The sequence below is a fragment of the Spinacia oleracea genome, chromosome 6, assembly GCF_020520425.1.
Source record: "Spinacia oleracea cultivar Varoflay chromosome 6, BTI_SOV_V1, whole genome shotgun sequence".
NCBI classification, from domain to species: Eukaryota; Viridiplantae; Streptophyta; class Magnoliopsida; order Caryophyllales; family Amaranthaceae; genus Spinacia; species Spinacia oleracea.
Window position 1 is genome coordinate 145,489,598 of NC_079492.1, and position 21,085 is coordinate 145,510,682.

Sequence of the window (21,085 nt, forward strand, 5' to 3'; positions counted from 1 at the left end):
ACAATTATGATATGGTATGGCATGCTTATGTGTCATGATTTAAATTGGAAATTATAATATTTAACTTATATAACATATTATACATGTTTCAGAAAAGGTTTTGGATCCTTTAGAGTTCTAAAATAACTCTATAAGGTAGAGTTTGAGCATATCAACCATTAAATGAAAAATCAATGGTTCATATATTATCTTTCCAAAATTCCCCCTATTTTTTCTCATCGATATGAGCCATTGATTTTAAAATGTACTCCCTCCGTCCCGGAATACTCGACCCGGTTTGACCGGCACAGAGTTTAAGGGACTTGAATTGACTTATTTAATTTAGTAGGTAGTAGTAGATAGTGGGGCATTATTTTAATGTAGTTAGTGGGAAATGTGTAAAGGGGTAAGGTTGGGGGAGAGTATGGGTTGAATTTTTAATTATTTTTTGTATGGAGTAGGGGGTAGGTGGGTTAATAGGGGTGGAGTGAGAAATAATATAATATTGTTAGATATTTTCATTTTTAGAAACAGGTCAAGTATTAAGGGACGGCCCGATAAGGAAAACATGTCAAGTATTCCGGGACGGAGGGAGTATGGTTTAGATACAACTTTATCTTAATATTCTAATTTGTTTCCTTCTTTATATCGATTACCCCTTATTTACATATTTTCATAGTAAAAATATTGCATTGATAGTAAAAAATATTCTGATGACGCATATGTGACGCCTATATGTACCAATTAAACTGCGACACGTAAGATTGCAACAACTAAATGTTGTCGCAACTTGCGACCTTTATTATCACCCATTTTTTTTTAATAATTAATCCTCCTTTTGGACAACTTTAAACATCTCTTATTTCTCATGATTGTCCAAGCCGATCAAAGAGATGTTTCAACTCTTATGGTAGTAAAAAAAATGCGGTCATTACGTGTAAGTTTAGTTATCCCTGGTTAAGTCATTACGGAATATAAGTGTGTGACATTTAATTTAGATAGAGAAAAGGCAATACACGAGATAGAGAAAACAAGAGAAAATGAATAATTTGTTGAATTTTACAGGTAAGTCTAAGATTTTGTTTTTTCACTTTATTCGTGGATTAAATCAGAAATATCATATCAGATTAGATCAGAGTATACCAAATTAGATCAAATAATGCAAAAAAACAATCATACTTCATCACACAAGACCATACCATACCAAAATCTAAAAAAATAGATCAGATAATGAAGAGATTAAGGTCTAGTCTTTGTTACACATAAACAAAAGAGAGATAATTATAAAATGAACAAGATAGAGTTAGAATTTGGAACAGGCTAAAAAGTTGTTGCATGTGGTAAAAACTTAAGGATATGTGATCTTTAATAGTTTTTTTTTTTTTGTTGTTAACTTTTAGTGTTTTGGATTTCAATTGAGATGTCATGTAGTTTGGAAATTTCATTCTGATGTCCTAAGTTGAAAACGCTTTTTTAACTTAAGATAGAATTGAAATAACATTATACATCACTTTTGCTTTTATCACCCATATCCCCGTCTGCTATTTAAATGAAAACACTTTAAGCATAAACCGAGATAGAAATAGAACTCCAACTTAACTCAATTCAATGTAACTTAATTTCATTAAGCTTGTCATAATTTGCATATAGACTACTATATACATATATTCTAAATTTAACTTCAAGAAAATCATATAGTAAGAGTAACATGTAGATTGTAGTAATATCGGTTAGTTCGGATAAGATTAGGAGTTTTCGAAATACGAGAGTGCTTAATGCATAGATTGTAGATCGTAGTAACGTTGATTTGGTTTGATTCTAAATGTCATGTATCAACCTCAAACAATTATAACCAAGTGTGTCTTGGCCTAGTGGAAATGATTCCACTTTCTAACCAAAAGGTTGGGGGTTCAATCCCACTACGGGCACTTTGAGGGAGGGTTCCCTTTATCACTCTCCCCCATTCTCAAAGTATCTAGCCTGCTAACTCAGGCGGGTTGACTCGTGCAGAGTTCCGGTCCGTAGGGCTATTCATCTTACCTTGCAAAAAAAAAAAAAAAAAACCTCAAACAATTACCGAGTATGACTAATCCGACCAGAAAGAGTAAAATCAAAACCGACTAAAAATTAGAAAAATCAAACCAAATCGAACCAAAGTTAGGCGAAAAGACCAAAACCTAACTTTTTTACGAGTATTCTTTTCACTTTTTAGTAGGCAGTTTTTAAAAATGAACTCATAAATGATCCATTGTGCGACTAGCCTAGTTACTGTACATTTTTCAAAATCAAATAAGCGCGACTCAATTCCTCATCACATATCGTGTGAAGTGAACAATCCCAGTAACTCCCATTTCACTCTCCCCCAAAATCACAAATTTGAAACTCAAATTTCAAAACCTGCCCTTTTTTTTAAAATCAATTTCTTTTCATCTTCCTCACCAAAAAAAAACCAATCCAAAATCAACAACAAAAAACCAATCCAAAATCAACAACAACAACAAAAAACAAGAAATGGGGTGTGTTTCTTCAACTCTGCTAAACCAAGACGAAGATTTCCCCCAAATCGGAAGCGCCGCCTTTAGCCACCACATTGTATCGCTCACCTCCACCACTTACGGCCTTCTTTCACTCGATGCACCGCCTTCTTCTTCCCCTATGACACCGCCAAAGCCACTCCCTCGCTTCACTCTCACCCCCAAATCTCTCTCCGTTGACCCACCTCCATCTGCTACAGAAGTCATCAACTCTTGGGAACTCATGGCTGGTCTTGACTCTACCACCCCTGATAGTACCAATCACAACAATAACGACGGAAGTTTCCGATTTTCTCTACCTTCATCAAACTCAAAACCTTTTACTTTTACCGGCACCCCTAATTTCTTCTCTGATAAACTTAAAGAAAATTCGAACCCGAATACCCGGGTTCGGAGGCCCAGGCAACTGTTTCCTGACCCGGATGCAGGGGTAACGAAAACAACGAAATGCGACAATGTTGCTAATTCTAAACTTGACCAGTTTGAATTGCTTTGTCCACCGAATGGGGAAAACAAAGTAGTGCTCTACACTACGACTCTGAGAGGGGTTAGGAAAACATTCGAAGGATGTAATGCGGTTCGATCTGTGATTCAAGGTCTGGGTTTCGCCTTTTGCGAAAGAGATATTTCAATGGATCGCGGTTTAAGGGATGAATTAAAGCAATTGTTAGCACCACTGAAGAAGAATGAGGCGGCAGCGGCGGCGCAACTACCCTGTTTATTCATAAAGGGGCGGTATATTGGGGGAAAAGATGAAGTGTTGAAAATTCATGAAGAAGGCGGCCTTGTTGATCTGCTTCAAGGCCTTCCCAGAGTCGAGGCCGGTGTCGTCTGCGAGGGGTGCGGCGATGTAAGGTTCTTGCCTTGCTTTCAGTGTAATGGGAGCTGTAAATTGGTGGTGGTTGTTAAAGAGGTTGATGATGAAGATGAGGAAAGTATTAATAAGAATGGTTATTGTAATAGTAATAGTATTAGGAGGACTGTTGTGATAAAATGTCCAGATTGTAATGAGAATGGTTTGGTTCTCTGCCCTATTTGCAGTTGATCAATAAATTATTAATTTGTAAGTTCATATACAAATCTATGAGAACGGAGGAAGCATATCAAATCATTCTCATTTGAAATTTCAAATCGTAGTGATAAATTTATCATACTCCGTACTATATTGGTATGTAAATTCATGTGGCAACATTAAAAGAGGGTTGTGGGTCGCGTTGGCCAGAGGCCCGACCAGGCCTGACACGAAAAAAGCCCGGCCTAACACGAGCACGAAATTGTGGGCCGTATCTTTATGGAAAAAGCACGGAACAACCCTTTCCAACACGACAAAACACGTTAAACTTAGTAAAAGTATGCTTGAGCATGATAGCGCGGCCCGAGTCTGGGCCATGTTTTGAAAATTCCAACAAGGCCGATTATATAGTGGGTTTGGCGTGGACGAGCCCAATCAGACCAATGGCCCATGGGCTTGACCCAAAGCCCGAGCCATAGTCATCTTTAGCCCATATTTATTTGGTTTTTTTTTTGGTTTTACTACGAGGAGACTAATCTCCCGCGGGAGTTTGCATGAGTAATTCGATGGGCAACATCCCTTCCAGTTGAGATTTTTTCAATACACAAGGCTCGAACCCAAAACCTTGGTTAAGGAGCAAAAGGCTCTAACCACTCATACCAACCTCAATTATTTCAGTATATTTATTTGTTGTTGTTGGTTTATAGATAGAGTAACATAAGTCATAATTAAATTGTACGTAAACTAATTTTAAACCTGTGAGTTATCATGAGTATTGTATTATACTCCGTACGAGTTTTGAATCTCTAGATATCGTCTATATCGATCATACCTTCAACTGGGAAATGAGAATGACACGACCTTTGTGCCAAATAAAATTAAGCATTTGGATAAGTTGTTTATGCAAAATTTTGGACTTCAGCATACATGATAATGATGATATCATAGGATTCATAGTGCGTCCTCTATGATTTCATTTTCTATTAGTCTTTTCTGTCATGATATATACCAAAAGATGATATTACGACTTCATGATAAGTATGTTTTTGTTTCGTGCTTGAATTTTCAAGTTTTGGTCTTCTTCTATGAATTGGGATGGCATATTTTGATAGTTTTGATCAAAGTTAAACATTGGGTGCTTCTATGCATTTCTTAGAGTTGGATGCAGTGATCTGGCGATATCGCGTAAAATTATGGTGGTACTTTGTATAGTTGTGACGGTATCTCAAAATCTTAAATCACTGTGAAGATTAAAAGTTACCTCGTATAAAATTGAGAACTTTAAAAAGTTACTTATTATTAAGTTACTTATTATTGCTATCTTCTTGTCCACCCTTGTGGGTGATCATAGTTACACATTGGATGCCTCAATGCATTTCTTAGTGTTAGGATGTAGTGATGTGGAGTATTGTGTATAAGTGTATAACGGTATAATTATGGTGGTACTTTGTGTTATAACGGATGCAAAAAAATATCAAATTAACGTAATTAAAAAACGCAGAGATTTAACGTGGTTCACTAACAATGTGTTAGCTACGTCCACAGGTAGAGGGGAGGAAAGTTTTATTGATCTTGAGGAATACAGATTACAGAATACGGCTAGGTGTTGATTATAGCATTATCATTCTATGCATTCTAACAGTTTAGTGATGCTGCTTTCCTAATGCTGTAGTGTTGCTGCTGATGCTATGCTGTTGTTTTGCTGCTGATGCTGCTTTGTCAGCACACAGTCAGCAAGTTAGTTATGAGTTTGTTATAACAAACTTTAGAACAATCTAGATCCCTAAGCTGTACTATATATACTTCATTGCTGTAATATTTATTTCATTATCTAATACAGAAAAACAGAAATAAGATTCTGCTTTCTTCTTCTTCTCTCAATCAATATTTTCCATTCTGTTTCGTTTTTCTTCATGGTATCAGAGCCAGGATCAACGATCCTTGGCTCATTTTTTCTAAAAAAATTCCGCAAAACTGTTAGCATTTCTGTCTTTGTTTGTTGTCTAATTGATCAATCGATTCTAGTGTTTGTTCACTGGAATTTGTGGTATTCTTTCTGATTCTGGATTTGTGTTTCCATTGGTTTCTGATTTTGTCTTGATCATCTTGATCAAAACTGCTGATATTTTGAACAAAACTGCTGAAAATGGCTGCTGGTGATGAGAATGTTAACACCAATTCACACAAAGATCTTCCACCAAATCAAGATCCAACTAGCATATATTACATACATCCATCTGATGCTAATTCAGTACAACTGGTTTCATTCAAGTTCAATGGTGAAGAAGGATTCACTAGCTGGAAAAGATCGATGCTATTAGCTTTATCAGCAAAGAACAAAATTGGATTTGTTGATGGAAGCTACATGAAGCCAGATGCTGGAACAGTAGAATGCAAAGCTTGGGAAAGGTGCAATGATTTGGTATGCTCTCTGATCCTAGGCAATCTGAATGAGGTAATTGCTAAGAGTGTTATGTTTCTCAAATCTGCAAGAGACATTTGGCTTGATTTAGAGGATAGATTTGGATTTGCTTCTTTGGCTCAAATTTATTCACTCGAACAAAAATTAGCTGAGATAGCACAGGGAAACAAGTCTGTGTCTGAATTTTTTTACTGAAATCAAGTCTATATGGGATGCAATTGAAGAGGCTCATCCCTTGCCTTATTGCACCTGCAACAATTGTACTTGCAATGTGACCAAGAAATTTTTCCAAAGACAACAGGAAAAAATGGTCATGCAGTTCATGATGAAGCTCAATGATCAGTTTGCTACAATTAGAGGCAATGTACTCATGGTGCCTACTTTGCCAAAAGTTTCTGAAGCCTACAGGTTGTTTGCTCAAGAAGAAAGACACAAAGAGGTGTCTCAGGCTAGTAATCAAGTGGAAACATTGGCATTTGCAGCTGAAAAGAGAAGATTCAATGGAGATCACTGGAACAATAACAACAAGAGCTACAAGACTCAGCAAACAGGATTTCAATTTGGTTTTCAGAAAACTGGAACTAATACAAGATATGGTAAACCAGGATCCAACTATTATTGCACTCATTGTCAAATCCAGGGTCACAGTGTGGAGAGATGCTTCAAGATCCATGGTTATCCACCTGGTTTTAAGACTAGGGACAACAAAACAGCTGCTGTTTCTTTTGGAGGTGATTCTAATGAAGGAGAAACAACAGTGCCACAATCTGAAACTAATCCAGTGATTACTATGGACCAATATCAACAGCTCATGGATATGTTGGCTAAGCAAAGCAGAGTGCAGGGACTGGAACAAACTCAGCTATGATGGCAGGTAATATTTGTTTACTGTCTCATACAAATTCTAAGTGGCTTTTAGACAGTGGTGCTTCAGACCATTATTGCTATGACCTGACACAATTTACTAGTTATGAAGCTGTTAAGAAACAAAACACCTACATAACTATACCTGATGGGAGTAAAATAGCTGTCACTCACATTGGTTCAGTAACTCTTAATGATGACATAACCCTAAATAATGTGCTGTATGTACCAGATTTTAAGTACAACTTAATATCTGTGCACAAACTGTGTCAAGATTTGGATTGTGAGATTCACTTTACTCATGACAAGTGTTTTGTTTGCTGTCAGCAAGGGAAGTTGATTCCTCTTGGTGATGTGAAGTCAGACTTATACAATTTGGCAGAAAAGAAGTTGGGAGAAGCTAATTCTGTGCAGACACACACATGTAGTGTAGCTTGTCTTTCTACTGTAGACAATGCCAAGTTGTGGCACTTAAGACTTGGTCATTTACCTTTCAGTAGGTTGAAACTAATAAACCCTAGCTGTGTGATCACACCTTGTTTACAGGATACTATCTGTCAAGTATGTCCTGCTGCCAAACAGACTAGACTTAGCTTTCCTTCTAGTAGCATTAAGTCAACTAGTCCTTTTGATCTTATACACATAGATATTTGGGGCCCTCATTCTGTAAAAACTCCTACTGGATGTAATCAATTTCTGACAATTGTGGATGATTATACCAGATTTACTTGGTTACATTTTCTGAAACAGAAAAGTGATTGTGTTACTGTCATGAGCAATTTCTTAAACATGGTGAAAACACAGTTTGGAATGACAGTGAAATGCATCAGATCAGACAATGCTAAAGAGTTTTGTGAAGGTGACATGAAAAAATTATATCAGACTCTTGGTATTTTGACTCAAACTAGCTGTAGTCATACTCCACAACAGAATGGTGTTGTAGAAAGGAAACACAAGCATTTACTAGAAACAGCAAGAGCATTGTACATTCAATCCAAGGTGCCAGAGAGGTATTGGGGAGAGTGTGTCCTTTGTGCTGCTTATCTGATCAACAGGATGCCTCTACAATCCTTAGATCTTGAAACACCTTACTACAGATTGTTTAAACAAACTCCAAACCTCTCACATTTAAGAACCTTTGGTTGTCTTTGTTATGTATCCACATCTAAGGTTGGGAGAAACAAGATGAATCCTAGAGCAACACCTTGTGTGTTCATGGGATACTCTGCTACTCAGAAGGGATACAAAGTACTGGAGATAGACACAAATAGATTCTTTGTAACCAGAGATATCCATTTTCATGAGAAACATTTTCCTTTTCATCTCTATCTAAAACACAGCCTTTCACCTTCTCCCTATACTAATGCCATCTACTTACCTAGCTTCATGTCACCTACAATTTTTGATCCACCTGATTTCACTTCTTCTGCAAACATCTTTCCACCTCACTCTTTGCCTATACATTCACCATCACCCACAGAATCAGCCACATCTACAGATTCTGTGCATACACAGTTCAATTCTTCTCCATCTCCAACACCACCTCCCTCAAACACCACTCAAACTCCTAATAACTCTAACTCTTCTTCTGAATCCCACCCAAACACCACTCATTCCACAGATTCCACTTCCAGTTCCTCCAATTCACCTCTCCCTTATCCTATTATCAGACAATCTGCAAGAATACATAAACCACCAGGTTACTTAGATGCTTATGAGTGTTTTGCAGTATCATCCACCAACACAGACACCCCTGTTGTCACCAAGCATTGGTGTAATCTAGTTTCATATGTCACATTTCCAGATGAATTTCAAGCTTTTTTGTCTCAAGTTTGTACTATCACAGAACCAGTGTCCTATACTCAAGCTGCTAAACATCCATTATGGCTTGAAGCAATGAAGAAAGAACTGGAAGCCTTGGATAGAAACTACACTTGGGAATTAGTGGAATTACCAAAAGGAAAAAAGGCTATAGGGTGCAAGTGGGTGTTCAAAGTGAAATTGAGATCCACAGGTGCACTGGAAAGGTGCAAAGCCAGATTAGTGGCTAAAGGGTACAACCAGAAGTATGGTATTGATTATGAGGAAACTTTTAGCCCTGTTGTGAAGATGAGTACTATTAGATGCTTGCTAGCAGTTGCAGCTAGTAGAAAATGGCCCCTTTTTCAGCTAGATGTCAATAATGCTTTCCTACATGGGGATCTCAAAGAAGAAGTGTATATGCAGATGCCTGAAGGGGTAGACAATCCAACCAACAAAGTTTGCAGATTGGTTAAATCCATTTATGGCTTAAAACAAGCATCAAGACAATGACATGAGAAGTTGTTGACTGCTTTAGAGACACAAGGTTTCATACAATCCAAGTATGACTACAGTTTGTTCATCAACAAACAAAATGGTCACATCAACATTGCAGCAGTTTATGTAGATGACATCATTTTGACAGGAACAGATGTTGATACACTGAAAGCATTAAAAGCATATCTTCATCAAACATTCAGTATTAAGGATCTAGGGAGGTTAAACTATTTCCTTGGTATGGAGGTGGGCTATACTACAGATGGGATTATTCTGAGCCAGAAGAAGTTCACTAGAGAACTTATTGAATCTTGTGGTTTTGATACCACTAAGAGAGCAATCACTCCTTTGCCCATGACTGTTAAATTATCAAACACAGAAGGAGAGTTCTATTCTGATACTGAGAAATATAGGTCTTTAGTAGGAAAACTCAATTTCCTAACCCACACAAGACCTGACCTTTCTTATGCTGTCCAAACTCTCAGTCAATTTTTGAAGAATCCTAGAGAACACCATGTGGCAGCTCTGCACCACACTCTAAGATATCTAGCACACACTGAAGGTCAAGGGATATTGCTGAAAGCATCAAATGCTGTTAGTTTACAAGCATTTTCTGACTCAGATTGGGCATCTTGTCCTGATACTAGAAGATCAGTCACAGGGTACATTTTATTGCTTGGTGGATCACCAGTCTCATGGAAGTCTAAGAAGCAAGGGACAGTTTCCAAATCCTCTGCAGAAGCTGAATATAGAGCAATGGCAGCAGCTGCCTCAGAAGTTACTTGGATTGTCAACCTGTTAGAGGACTTGGGAGTTCATCATTTGAAGCCAATCACATTACACTGTGATAATCAGTCAGCCCTCCACATTGCTAAAAATCCAGTGTTTCATGAACGCACTAAACACATAGAGATTGACTGTCACTTCACCAGAGATAAGGTTTTGGAAGGGCTACTGCATCTAAATTACTTGCCTACTCAGCAACAATTAGCAGATATCTTCACTAAGCCATTGTGTTCTACACAATTTCAGACACTTCTTTCCAAGATTGGAGCTTGTGACGCTCCATCTTGAGCGGGGATGTTGATTATAGCATTATCATTCTATGCATTCTAACAGTTTAGTGATGCTGCTTTCCTAATGCTGTAGTGTTGCTGCTGATGCTATGCTGTTGTTTTGCTGCTGATGCTGCTTTGTCAGCACACAGTCAACAAGTTAGTTATGAGTTTGTTATAACAAACTTTAGAACAATCTAGATCCCTAAGCTGTACTATATATACTTCATTGCTGTAATATTTATTTCATTATCTAATACAGAAAAACAGAAATAAGATTCTGCTTTCTTCTTCTTCTCTCAATCAATATTTTCCATTCTGTTTCGTTTTTCTTCACTAGGTTATAACCTAAAGAGTTTATATAGTACTCTCTAGACAGATGCGGAAAAGCCCAGAAAATAGGCCTAAAATAGATAATCCGTGTCCAAAATAACAGATACCGTGCTGGGGCGTTGCAGTAAGGGGCTTGACCGATTCAAGACATTATCTAACACTTTGAATAGTTGTGACGATATATGAAAATCTTAAATCACTCCGTACACAAATAAGAACCTTGAAAAGTTATCTATTATTGCTCTCTTCTTGCCATCCCCCAAAAGGAAAGGGAGTAGTTACCAATCTTCCAACAGACAAAATAATCTTTTCTTAAGTGTAATTAGCGAAATGGTTAGCTAAAAATTTACTAAAACAGTACTGTGTTTTCAGGTTACCAATTAACTTAAATGGCCCTAAGACTTGACCAATTTGTCTACTCGCAACTCGCAAGGAGGAACCTATCGTAAGAAATTGCATAAGTGACGACAATTGGAGGCCGGATTTTTTTGTGGTGCAAAATAAACCAAATCATTAAAAATTCTATTAGATTAGATTAGGGTCAGATAGATCAGATCAAGTCATATTAATTCAGATCAGACCAGATTAACACTACAAGAAATTGTACCATTGACGACGGAAAATTCCGTCGCTAAAGACCAATAATTGTTGATTAACGACGGGATTTCCTGCCGCAAACCCGTCATAAAAAGGGGGTCGTCATAAATGGAAAATCCCGTCGTTAATCCGTCGTAAAAGATATTTTCGACGGTTGTTCCCGTCTTTGTTTGGTTGTTAGCCCCGTCGCAAAACCGTCACAAAAGGCTTTTGCGATAGAATTTGACTCGGCGTTATTAAGTTGTCATTAAAGATACAGATTCTTGTAGTATAAATAGGGAGAAATGAGGTGAACTAAATAAGTCCTTACTCACTTTTCTTATTGCATGCATATATGTCATATGGTTTTTTTTTTGACGGAGTCATATGGTTTTAAGATAGAAGGGGGTGTTTGACAATCGACCATTGGTTAATTGGTAGTTGTTTTATTTTGCTTGTTTGATCGTCTATTTGTGTTGCTTTTATGCTGGTTGTTGACTACATAGAATCAATATCAATACTATATAGACACACCAGGAATGACACGTGTCATCTTCTGGTGTGACCTTACATTTTTTTTAAAATAAAATTTTAATTAAATAATCTTTTAAAATATTTAATTTCTTGATTTTTTTATTTTTTTATTTCCAAAATTACGATTTATTTTGGGATTATGGCAAGAATTTAACATAATACATTAATACTAATTTGAAAAATATATGCCTGGAATAGAAAAGTCACATTTTTTATGATATTAATGTATTTATAATATACATAGTAAGTTGCTACTAATAGCAAGATAGTATTTTGATTTTCATAAACCTTTTTCAAAAAAAAAAATTATACTCTAAGCCTATATGCAGTAGTTTTAAAAACTAATGTGTAATTATATGTCCATACCCAAACAAACATTTATTATTATTATTATTATTATTATTATTATTATTATTATTATTATTATTATTATTATTATTATTATTATTATTATTATTATTATTATTATTATTATTATTATTATTATTATTATTATCTTCCATTTTATGTAGCGGGAATGGGTATAGTTACAGTTATGGATATCATTCAATTTTAAAAGAAAACGGTTACCTGACAAAGGTATGATAAGCGTTTTTTTTAGCCCAACTTAAGTATTTTTTTGTCGAAACCCTAAACACCTAAGATTGCACTAATCACTTTATAATTCGAATAAATAATAATTTTCTCTAATTTTCCAACAACCCATGATAAAATTTGATATGATTTTGTTTTAAATAAATTAGTCAGAATAGAGAAAAAAATTATTTAGTCTCATCCGTGCGTTGCATGGGACCTAATCTAGTATCTAAATATATGTATCATAAAGATGACTTGTAAGAGGGTACATTAGTAATGAGGGACAAAAGGTACTTTCTAATTAGTAAAATGGAAAACCAACGGCCAACATCAAAAAGTTAGTCTTATTATCTTCTCGTGAAAAAATAAGCTTTTTATCCAAAGAAAAGCGCACTTACCAAACACGTTTCTTAATTTTCGGTTCCCACTAAAAATCCAAAAGACAAAAAGCTAATAAAAAAAATCCAATAAAAACCTAATTACCAAACATCCAAAAAACTTTTCTTTTATCCTGTGTGGATTAAAATAGAGTAATTTTTTGTGTGTAAGTCGATATTACGATATCTGTACAATGACCTATGGTACTCTAAACAAGTATTTTTATAGAGCGTGTGAAAACATTTACAACAACAAAAAAAACTGTAGGGATTACTGCTATACCTTCTACAAACGCCGTAAGTATTCAGAGCTGGATACTACTAACAACATAACGATTATAGCTAGTTGGTGCCTGTTAACATACGCCCTATATGGTTATATAATATACCTTCTACAAACGCCGTAAGTGGTCAAAGTCGGACACACTATAGATTAACAAATGTAGCGATTTTGTGGCTATACAGATCATTAACCAAGTATATACCTTGTACAAACGTTGTAAGTACTCAAAGGTGAAACCACTGGCTACAACCGTAAGTTAACGGTTGTAGCTAGTTGGTGCTTACTACAGTGGTCTACTATACCTAAAAAGATTTTGTGCGGTCTAGTGAAGCACAACATTTTACCAACCAGAATGAAAGTCTCTGGTAATTGCCTGATTGGTGTTGGTTGTTTGCCCCCACATACCAAAACCAGGCCACCAATCCTCTTATAAGATGTTATCCTGTCTTGTTCAACTTTCGATCAGTTTGGTTGCTACTTTGCTAGTGGGGGAGAATGAAGAATGAAAGAGGACAATTAATTAAGGATCAATTACGGGGAAATTATTTTTTTATCCCTAATTATATTGATTTGACCATTCTTGACAAAGTGAATGCATTTTGTTTTGATTAGTTGTTATATATTTGTTTCATTACCTTTTAATTAGTGAAGCTGAATGATTAATGATTAGTAGTTGTTGATATTGTACTATATTGTCATTTTTTCCATGAAACCTCACTTCAATTCTTTTGTTTTTATTTTTGTACATAGCAATCTTGATCACTCGATTAATTAAGATGATAATTTGTTGCTATTCATTTAATGTAATTCTCTATACCAATGATTTTTTGGCTTAGTAGTTAAGACTGTAGATCTGTATACGATAGATTATAGGTTCGAATCTCTCTCCCCTATTTGTAATTTATATTGCCCTGGTCACATGTTCATATTTGAATTGATCCATTTTCCCTTCTCGTGAAAGATAAGGATAAAAGTTAATTGATTTGTGGTTTAATCGTCTGAAATAGAGTCTTGATATTGTAAGACTTTTGCTCATACTTTTCTTCATTCTCACGGTACTCGCCGAGGTCTTATCTTAATATTTAATGAATTTTTTGCTCAGATTGACACTAATCTTGCTCTTGAGTAAGATTAGCGCTAGTCTGAGCAATAATCTTATTGAGTATTGACCTAAGACCTCCTGTTTAGGTGGGTGAGTATGCCAAAAGTCTGAGCAAAAGTCTTGAAATATCAAAACTCTACTTAAGACGTTTAAAGAGTAAATTCTATCTCAGTTATTAATTTTTATTTATTTATTTATTATTTTGAGATATATTGAATGAGTATGAGGGGTGAAGTGAAAAAATTAGGTAACTCTAGCTAAAAGGGTCTCGACAAGAATATGAGAAATTGAAAACTAATATGAAGTAAAAATTAATAAAAAAAGTGAAGGAAATAATGCCCTTGGTCCAAGTATGCATTCTATGTTAAGTCTAATAAATGCGGTTCAGTATTAATTAACAAGTTAATAATTCAGTGAGATCAAGTGAGCTGAATGCCTAGCTAGAGGCCGCTTCAGTTCAAGTGGAATTAATGATATTAATCCACAGCTTACTCTTGACTGAACCCGTAGGGTCACACAAATAGTACGTAAACGGATCAAGTATTTAATGGCATTAAATACTCCATCTATGAATATTCGGAACCGACGGATCTTGGTTTCAGTGGGAGCTAAGATCGTCACAGGCAAGAAATGAATACTCCGGAAACGATGATATTGCCGGAAACGGAAATATGGATCGTATCGGAAATATAAATATTATCCAAGTCGTAGATGTTGCCAGAAACGGAAACATGGTACGTATCGGAAAATATTATCGGAAACGGAAATATTGTCAGAATCGGAAATATTACCGGAATCGGAAAATAATTCCGGAAACGGAAATATTAAATATTTGTTCGAAACGGAAATTAATTCCGGAATCGGAAATATTAAATATTGTTCGTATCGGAAATGAATTCCGGAATCGGAAAATTTAATCGGAAGCGCATCGTACGAATAAGCATCGGACGAGGCCTGCCGGACGAGGCCCAGCACGAAGCCAGGCCATCGCCCAGCAAGCCAAGCGCGCCGCACAAACAGCCACGCCAGGCCCAGCGCAAGGCCAGGCCCAGCAGGCTGCGCAGCGCGCGCGGGCGCTGCGTGGGCTGCTGCTCGCGCGCACGCATGGGGCCCATCGTGGCAGCCGTGCGTGTGTGTGCAAGTGTTTGTGTTCGTGCACGTTTCCTAAAACATGCAGAGTTCGGTTAATGATTAAATTCCTAATTCTATTTGATAAATTAATTAAATTAGAGTTCTTGTAGGATTCTAGGTTTAATTAATTTGTATCTGAATAGGATTTCGATTCCCTTTCCATACCCCTATAAATATGAGGCTAGGGCTCACAATTTATAACAAGTTTCAAAGTATTCAAAAAGTGAGTTTTTTGAGAGAAAATTAAAACACACATCTTGCTCATAAAAGTGCCGAAATTTTCTAGTACCTTAAGGGCGATTCTAGTTGGTCAATCTTAAGGCGGATCCGGACGTGCTGTGGACTATCTACGGAGGGACGACACTTGGAGTCCTAAAGACTTGTTCTTGTTCGGTTCGGGCGCAGCTAGGGAGGGCACGCAACAAAGAGTATGCATCTAAATTATGCTATATGATTATGTGTAAATAATATGTTGTCCTGGGTTAATGGTTGTTTCCGCATGATCTATGTAATGTCATATGTATCATAACCTAACAAAAAGTTGATGTGAAAGCTTAGCTCAGTATAGAATTTGAGAGACAGAAATGGATTCAAGAGAGAGGAGAACTCATTCTCATTAATCAAAAATAGAATCGATCAAATGAAAAATAAGAGGAGCTAGTGTTTATATACACAGTGAGTCAGCAACTATTCTAACAACTTGACTAACAAACTAACTACCTTCTAACAAACTTCTTGGAGAAGAAATAATAAATATAAGTTAATGATGTCATAATCCTATACTCCCCCCTTCAAGCTGGACCTTAGAAGTAAGTCCAAGCTTGGCAGAAAGAACCTTATGCTGAGAAGAAGGCAAGGGTTTAGTAAGGACATCAGCAAGTTGATTTAGGCTAGAGACATGTTCTGTTTGTATGAAACCAGTGTCCACTAGCTCACGAACATAGTGCATATCTCGCTTGAGATGTTTAGTTTTGTCATGGAACATTGGGTTCTTAGCAAGATGTTCAGCAGATGTATTGTCACAATACAATGGAACAGGTAAATGAATAGCTACCTGCAGATCCTCTAGAACACCTTGTATCCAAACAAGCTCACTGGCAGTAGCAGACATACTCCTGTATTCTGCTTCAGCTGATGACTTGCTAACACTGCGTTGCTTTTTGGTTTTCCAAGAAATTAAATTGCTGCCTAGGAAAACAGCATAAGCACTGAGTGATCTGCTACTGAATTGGCAAGAGCTCCAATCAGCATCACTATAAGCAGATAACTGTGCTTTAGATTGAACAGAATACCAGATACCTTCATCAATAGTTCCCTTCAAATATTTAAGCACATGTAGAGCTGCTCTTAAATGAGGAACTCTAGGAGAGTGAACAAATTGGCTTAAATGTTGCACACTGTAGGACAAATCAGGCCTTGTAATACCTAGATACAACAAACGACCAACAAGTCTCCTGTAAGTGTCAGGTTCATCAAGCAACTCACCAGTATCAGTGGATAACTTCAAACCACAAGACAAAGGAGCAGGAGCAGCTACACAATCTTCCATGCCAGCATCAGTTAAGATATCTTTGATGTATTTTCTTTGAGAAAGGAAAATACCATCAGTGTTTCTATGAACTTCTATACCCAGGAAATAGGAAAGCTGACCAAGATCTTTAATGGTGAAAGCAGTATCCAATAAACCCTTGAGTTCTTCAATCTGGCTTACAGAAGTTCCAGTGACCAGTATGTCATCAACATAAACTAAAACAACTGTAAATTCAGAATTCTGAGTTCTTGTGAACAAAGAATAATCTTGCTTTGATTGCTGAAAATTCACGCTAATCAGGAACTTACTTAACTCTTTGTTCCATTGTCTAGAAGCCTGCCTTAATCCATATATGGATCTTTTGAGCTTGCAAACTTCATCTGGTTTTGCCTTTTCATAACCAAGAGGAGGTTTCATGTAAACCTCTTCATCAATGTAACCATGCAGAAATGCATTGTTTACATCTAGTTGAAACAGTTGCCAACCTCTCATGGCAGCCAAAGCAATTACTATTCTGACAGTAGCCAGCTTTGCAACAGGTGAAAAAGTTTGAGTAAAATCTTTGCCTTCAACTTGTTGATACCCAATTGCAACCAGCCTTGCTTTATGTCTTTCTATTGAATGATCAGGATTCAATTTGGTTCTGTACACCCATTTTGAACCAATAGCCTTCTTATCTTTAGGTAAAACTGTGAGCTCCCATGTATCATTACTCTCAAGAGCAAGAAGTTCTTTGTTCATAGCATCAATCCAGTTGCTGTCATGCTTAGCTTGGTGATAATGCTTTGGATCATTAGATGTAGGAAACACTGAAAAGGCTAAAGATTCCCATGTATCATAATTGGTAAGAGCCATGGCTATCAGCCAACTGTCATCAAATTCCATGTCATTGACTAAAGAATCAACAGAAAAGGAAGCCGACTCAGTGGTAGAAGGTGATTCAACAGCCCTGTGAGGGACATAACTTCCAACAAAGTCCTTCAGAACAGAAGGTGGTTTAATTGTCCTAGTGGATTTTCTGATGACAGGTTCAGTGGGAGCAGTTGTCAAATCAAACACAGGTATAGATTGAGAAGTGTGTATAGAAGGAGAATTTGAAGTAGATAAAGGAGAAGATGGATTATTTATGGGATTAGTGTTTATGGAATTTGAGCATTGAAGAGTAGGGGAAAGAGAATTGTGAGAAATATGATAATGTGAATCAGAAGGAGAAGAAGAAATAGAATCAGTAGTGTTTTGTTCAGAAATTTCAGTACCAAAACTTATTGGTGGAGATACAGATGGTAAGCTTTTGACAGAAGAAGAAAATTTGTATGGGAAAACAGTTTCAAAGAAAACAACGTCCCTTGAAACAAAAACACTATGAGTATCAAGGTCATACAATTTGAATGCCTTATATCCAGCAGGATACCCAATGAAGACACACCTCCTAGTTTTGGAATCAAACTTATCTTTATGAACATTTGTGTTATAGGCAAAGCAAAGAGATCCAAATACTCTTAGTCTTTCAAATAGAGGTTGAGAATGAAACATTATTTCAAATGGAGTTTTCCAGTTCAACACCTTTGAAGGAAGCTTATTGATCAAACTTGTAGCAGTCAACACACATTCCCCCCAGAATTTCTTAGGAAGACCAGAATGAAATCTTAAGGCTCTAGCCATTTCAAGCAAACTCCTATGCTTTCTTTCAACCCTACCATTCTGCTGAGGGACATATGGAGCACTCTTTTCATGCAATATTCCTTTCTGTGCAAATAATGATTTGCAACTGTCTTTTACAATCTCTGTACCATTGTCAGATCTAATCCTCTTAACTCTCTTGTCAAACTGAGTTTCAACCATGACAAAGAATTCAGAAAGCACCTTTGTGACTTGCATTTTATTATGAAGAAGATAAGTCCAAGTTACTCTACTGTGATCATCCAACACAGTTAAAAAATAAGAAGCACCATCTAAGCTTTTAACTTTGTAAGCTCCCCATAGATCCACATGAATCAATTCAAAACATTCAGATGCTCTACAATCATTGTATGCAAAAGGAAACTTATGTTGTTTGGCATTGAAACATACATCACACTTGTACTCTGTAAGACCTTTACAAAATTCAGCATTCACATGCTTCATCTTTGACAAGGAAGGATGACCTAACCTAGCATGTAAAAGATCTAACTGGTTGGTATGATCCAACTGGGATTGTTTTATACTAGTAGCAATTTTATTTGGTAATCTGATTGTATTTACATCAGCAACAACATCAGATACATCAGCTACTGCATTACAGTTTAATTCAGTGCTAACAGATCTTGTACTATGCCCATCTTGAGATATCCTGCAGTCTGTGTCTTTGACAAAATAGTAGAGACCTTTGTTTCTCTTTCCAGCACCAATCAATTTGGAACTACAGGGGTCCTGGAAAGAATATCCATCACCAGTAAAAACAACATGAACACCAGTTTGCTCGATCAACCTACCAACAGATAGCAGATTATGCCTAAAGCCATGTACTAGCAACACATTGGTCAGGATCAGTTTATCACTAAGAATCACATCCCCTATAATACTGACATTCATCTGAGTTCCATCAGGCAATCCTACTTTGATTGATTTGTTCAATTTTCTTTTATTGATTAACAAATCAGCATCATAAGTCATGTGATCACAAGCTCCAGAATCTACAATCCACAAGCATTCATCATCCAATTTGTTCACATTACAGTTAAAAGAATGAGTTATTATACCTGCATAGTTGGCAAATGAGCAGGCAATACCACTGGCTTCACTATTCTGTGACTGTTTGCCTTTCATCACCTTCATGACTTCCTGACATATAGTGTTCAGCATCTCATTAATGATATTTCCAGCATCAACCATTGTATCATCAAGAGGATTATCTCCCATATCTGCAGAATGAACATTAGCAGCCAGCCTGTTTCCACCATTTTGTGAATTCTTTGAAGCCTTGATAGAGTTATACCAATCAGGATAACCTATGAGTTTAAAACACTGATCAACAGTATGCCCTTTGACCTTGCAATGAGAGCATGTTTTGTACATTTTCTCCTTTTTCAGATCTTTCCAATCTTTCTTCACTTGACCAGTATTGAATCTCTGAAATTGACCTCCCTTATGAGTCTGAGCAACCATTGCACTGCTGTTCATGGCACTGCTTTCAGTAGCAGCAATGTTAACTTCCTTTTGTTTTTCAATTTGTTGAGTTATAGAAAATACTCTGTTAATACTAGGCAATGGATCCATGGACAAAACATTTGTAACAGTCCCTTCAAAGCCTCCATTCAATCCAAGAAGAAACTTCATCATTTTGTCTTCTTCTTCGAACTCAGCTACCTTTTTCATGAACAAGCAACTGCAACTATTCATAGCACCACACACACAGGTAGGAAAAGCCCTTAAACTTTGCATTTCATCCCAGAGTTTCTTTAATTTTCCATAGTATGTGACTATGGTCATATTTTCTTGATTCAAATTATCAATCTCCTTTTTAAGCTGATATATCAGAGGACCATTAGACTGACCAAATCTCTCATTCAATTCTTTCCACAACTCTCCAGCATTGTCAATATATCCAAAATCATCAGCTAAATCAGTGTTCATAGAGCTCAGAATCCAGCTAACCACCATGAAATCAGCACGTTTCCATTTAAGATAATCCTTATGATTCACATCAGGTTTCTGAATTTCTCCACTAATAAAACCTTCTTTATTCTTAGCTATTAGTGCTCTTTTAACATTTCTACTCCAACGCATGAAATTCACACCATTGAATACCACAGATACTAATGAAGAAGTCGGATTATCAGAATTTGCTATAAAATAGGGATCAAAAGTACCTCCATTATCTCCATTAGTCTGCTGAAAGCTCTGTTGATGATTACTGTCTGAATCTCCAGAAGTCATTGCAATCAACTTCTTTGACGATCAATTCAATCACAGCTAACAAATGAATCAAGAATTCTGCGCAAGAAACTTCGCAATCGCAAGAAATTTCGCAGCAAAACCGTCACAGATGCATACACTTTCAATGTATGAAATCAGAATTTTAAGATAACCTAAGCCTAAATCTCGAGCTTGAGATTTGGCTCTGATACCATATAGAATTTGAGAGACAGAAATGGATTCAAGAGAGAGGAGAACTCATTCTCATTAATCAAAAACAGAATCGATCAAGTGAAAAATAAGAGGAGCTAGTGTTTATATACACAGTGAGTCAGCAACTATTCTAACAACTTGACTAACAAACTAACTACCTTCTAACAAACTTCTTGGAGAAGAAATGATAAATATAAGTTAATGATGTCATAATCCTATACTCAGACTAGCCAATCTTACTTTAGGTCAAAATTTGATATATCGTCTCCTCCTTTATTGATCAACCCAACCTAGGCTCATTTGACAAAAAAATCATTAAACAATACATCATTAATTCTTGTATGAAATTAAACATGAATGCAAAATCTAAG

General features: G+C 36.4%; 1 protein-coding gene across 1 annotated transcript; it reads left to right on the top strand.

Moving 5' to 3' along the window:
- The first annotated feature begins 2,215 nt into the window (after positions 1–2,215).
- Positions 2,216–3,593, top strand: LOC110794837 (uncharacterized protein At3g28850). Its single transcript, XM_021999806.2, has one exon. It carries the CDS (start codon positions 2,491–2,493, stop codon positions 3,556–3,558), a length of 1,068 nt encoding a protein of 355 aa, XP_021855498.2. The 5' UTR covers positions 2,216–2,490; the 3' UTR covers positions 3,559–3,593.
- The last annotated feature ends 17,492 nt before the right edge of the window (positions 3,594–21,085 follow it).

Bases quoted from the DNA above. Each gene is read 5' to 3' on its own strand.
- LOC110794837 (XM_021999806.2), top strand. From the start codon at position 2,491: ATGGGGTGTGTTTCTTCAACTCTGCTAAACCAAGACGAAGATTTCCCC.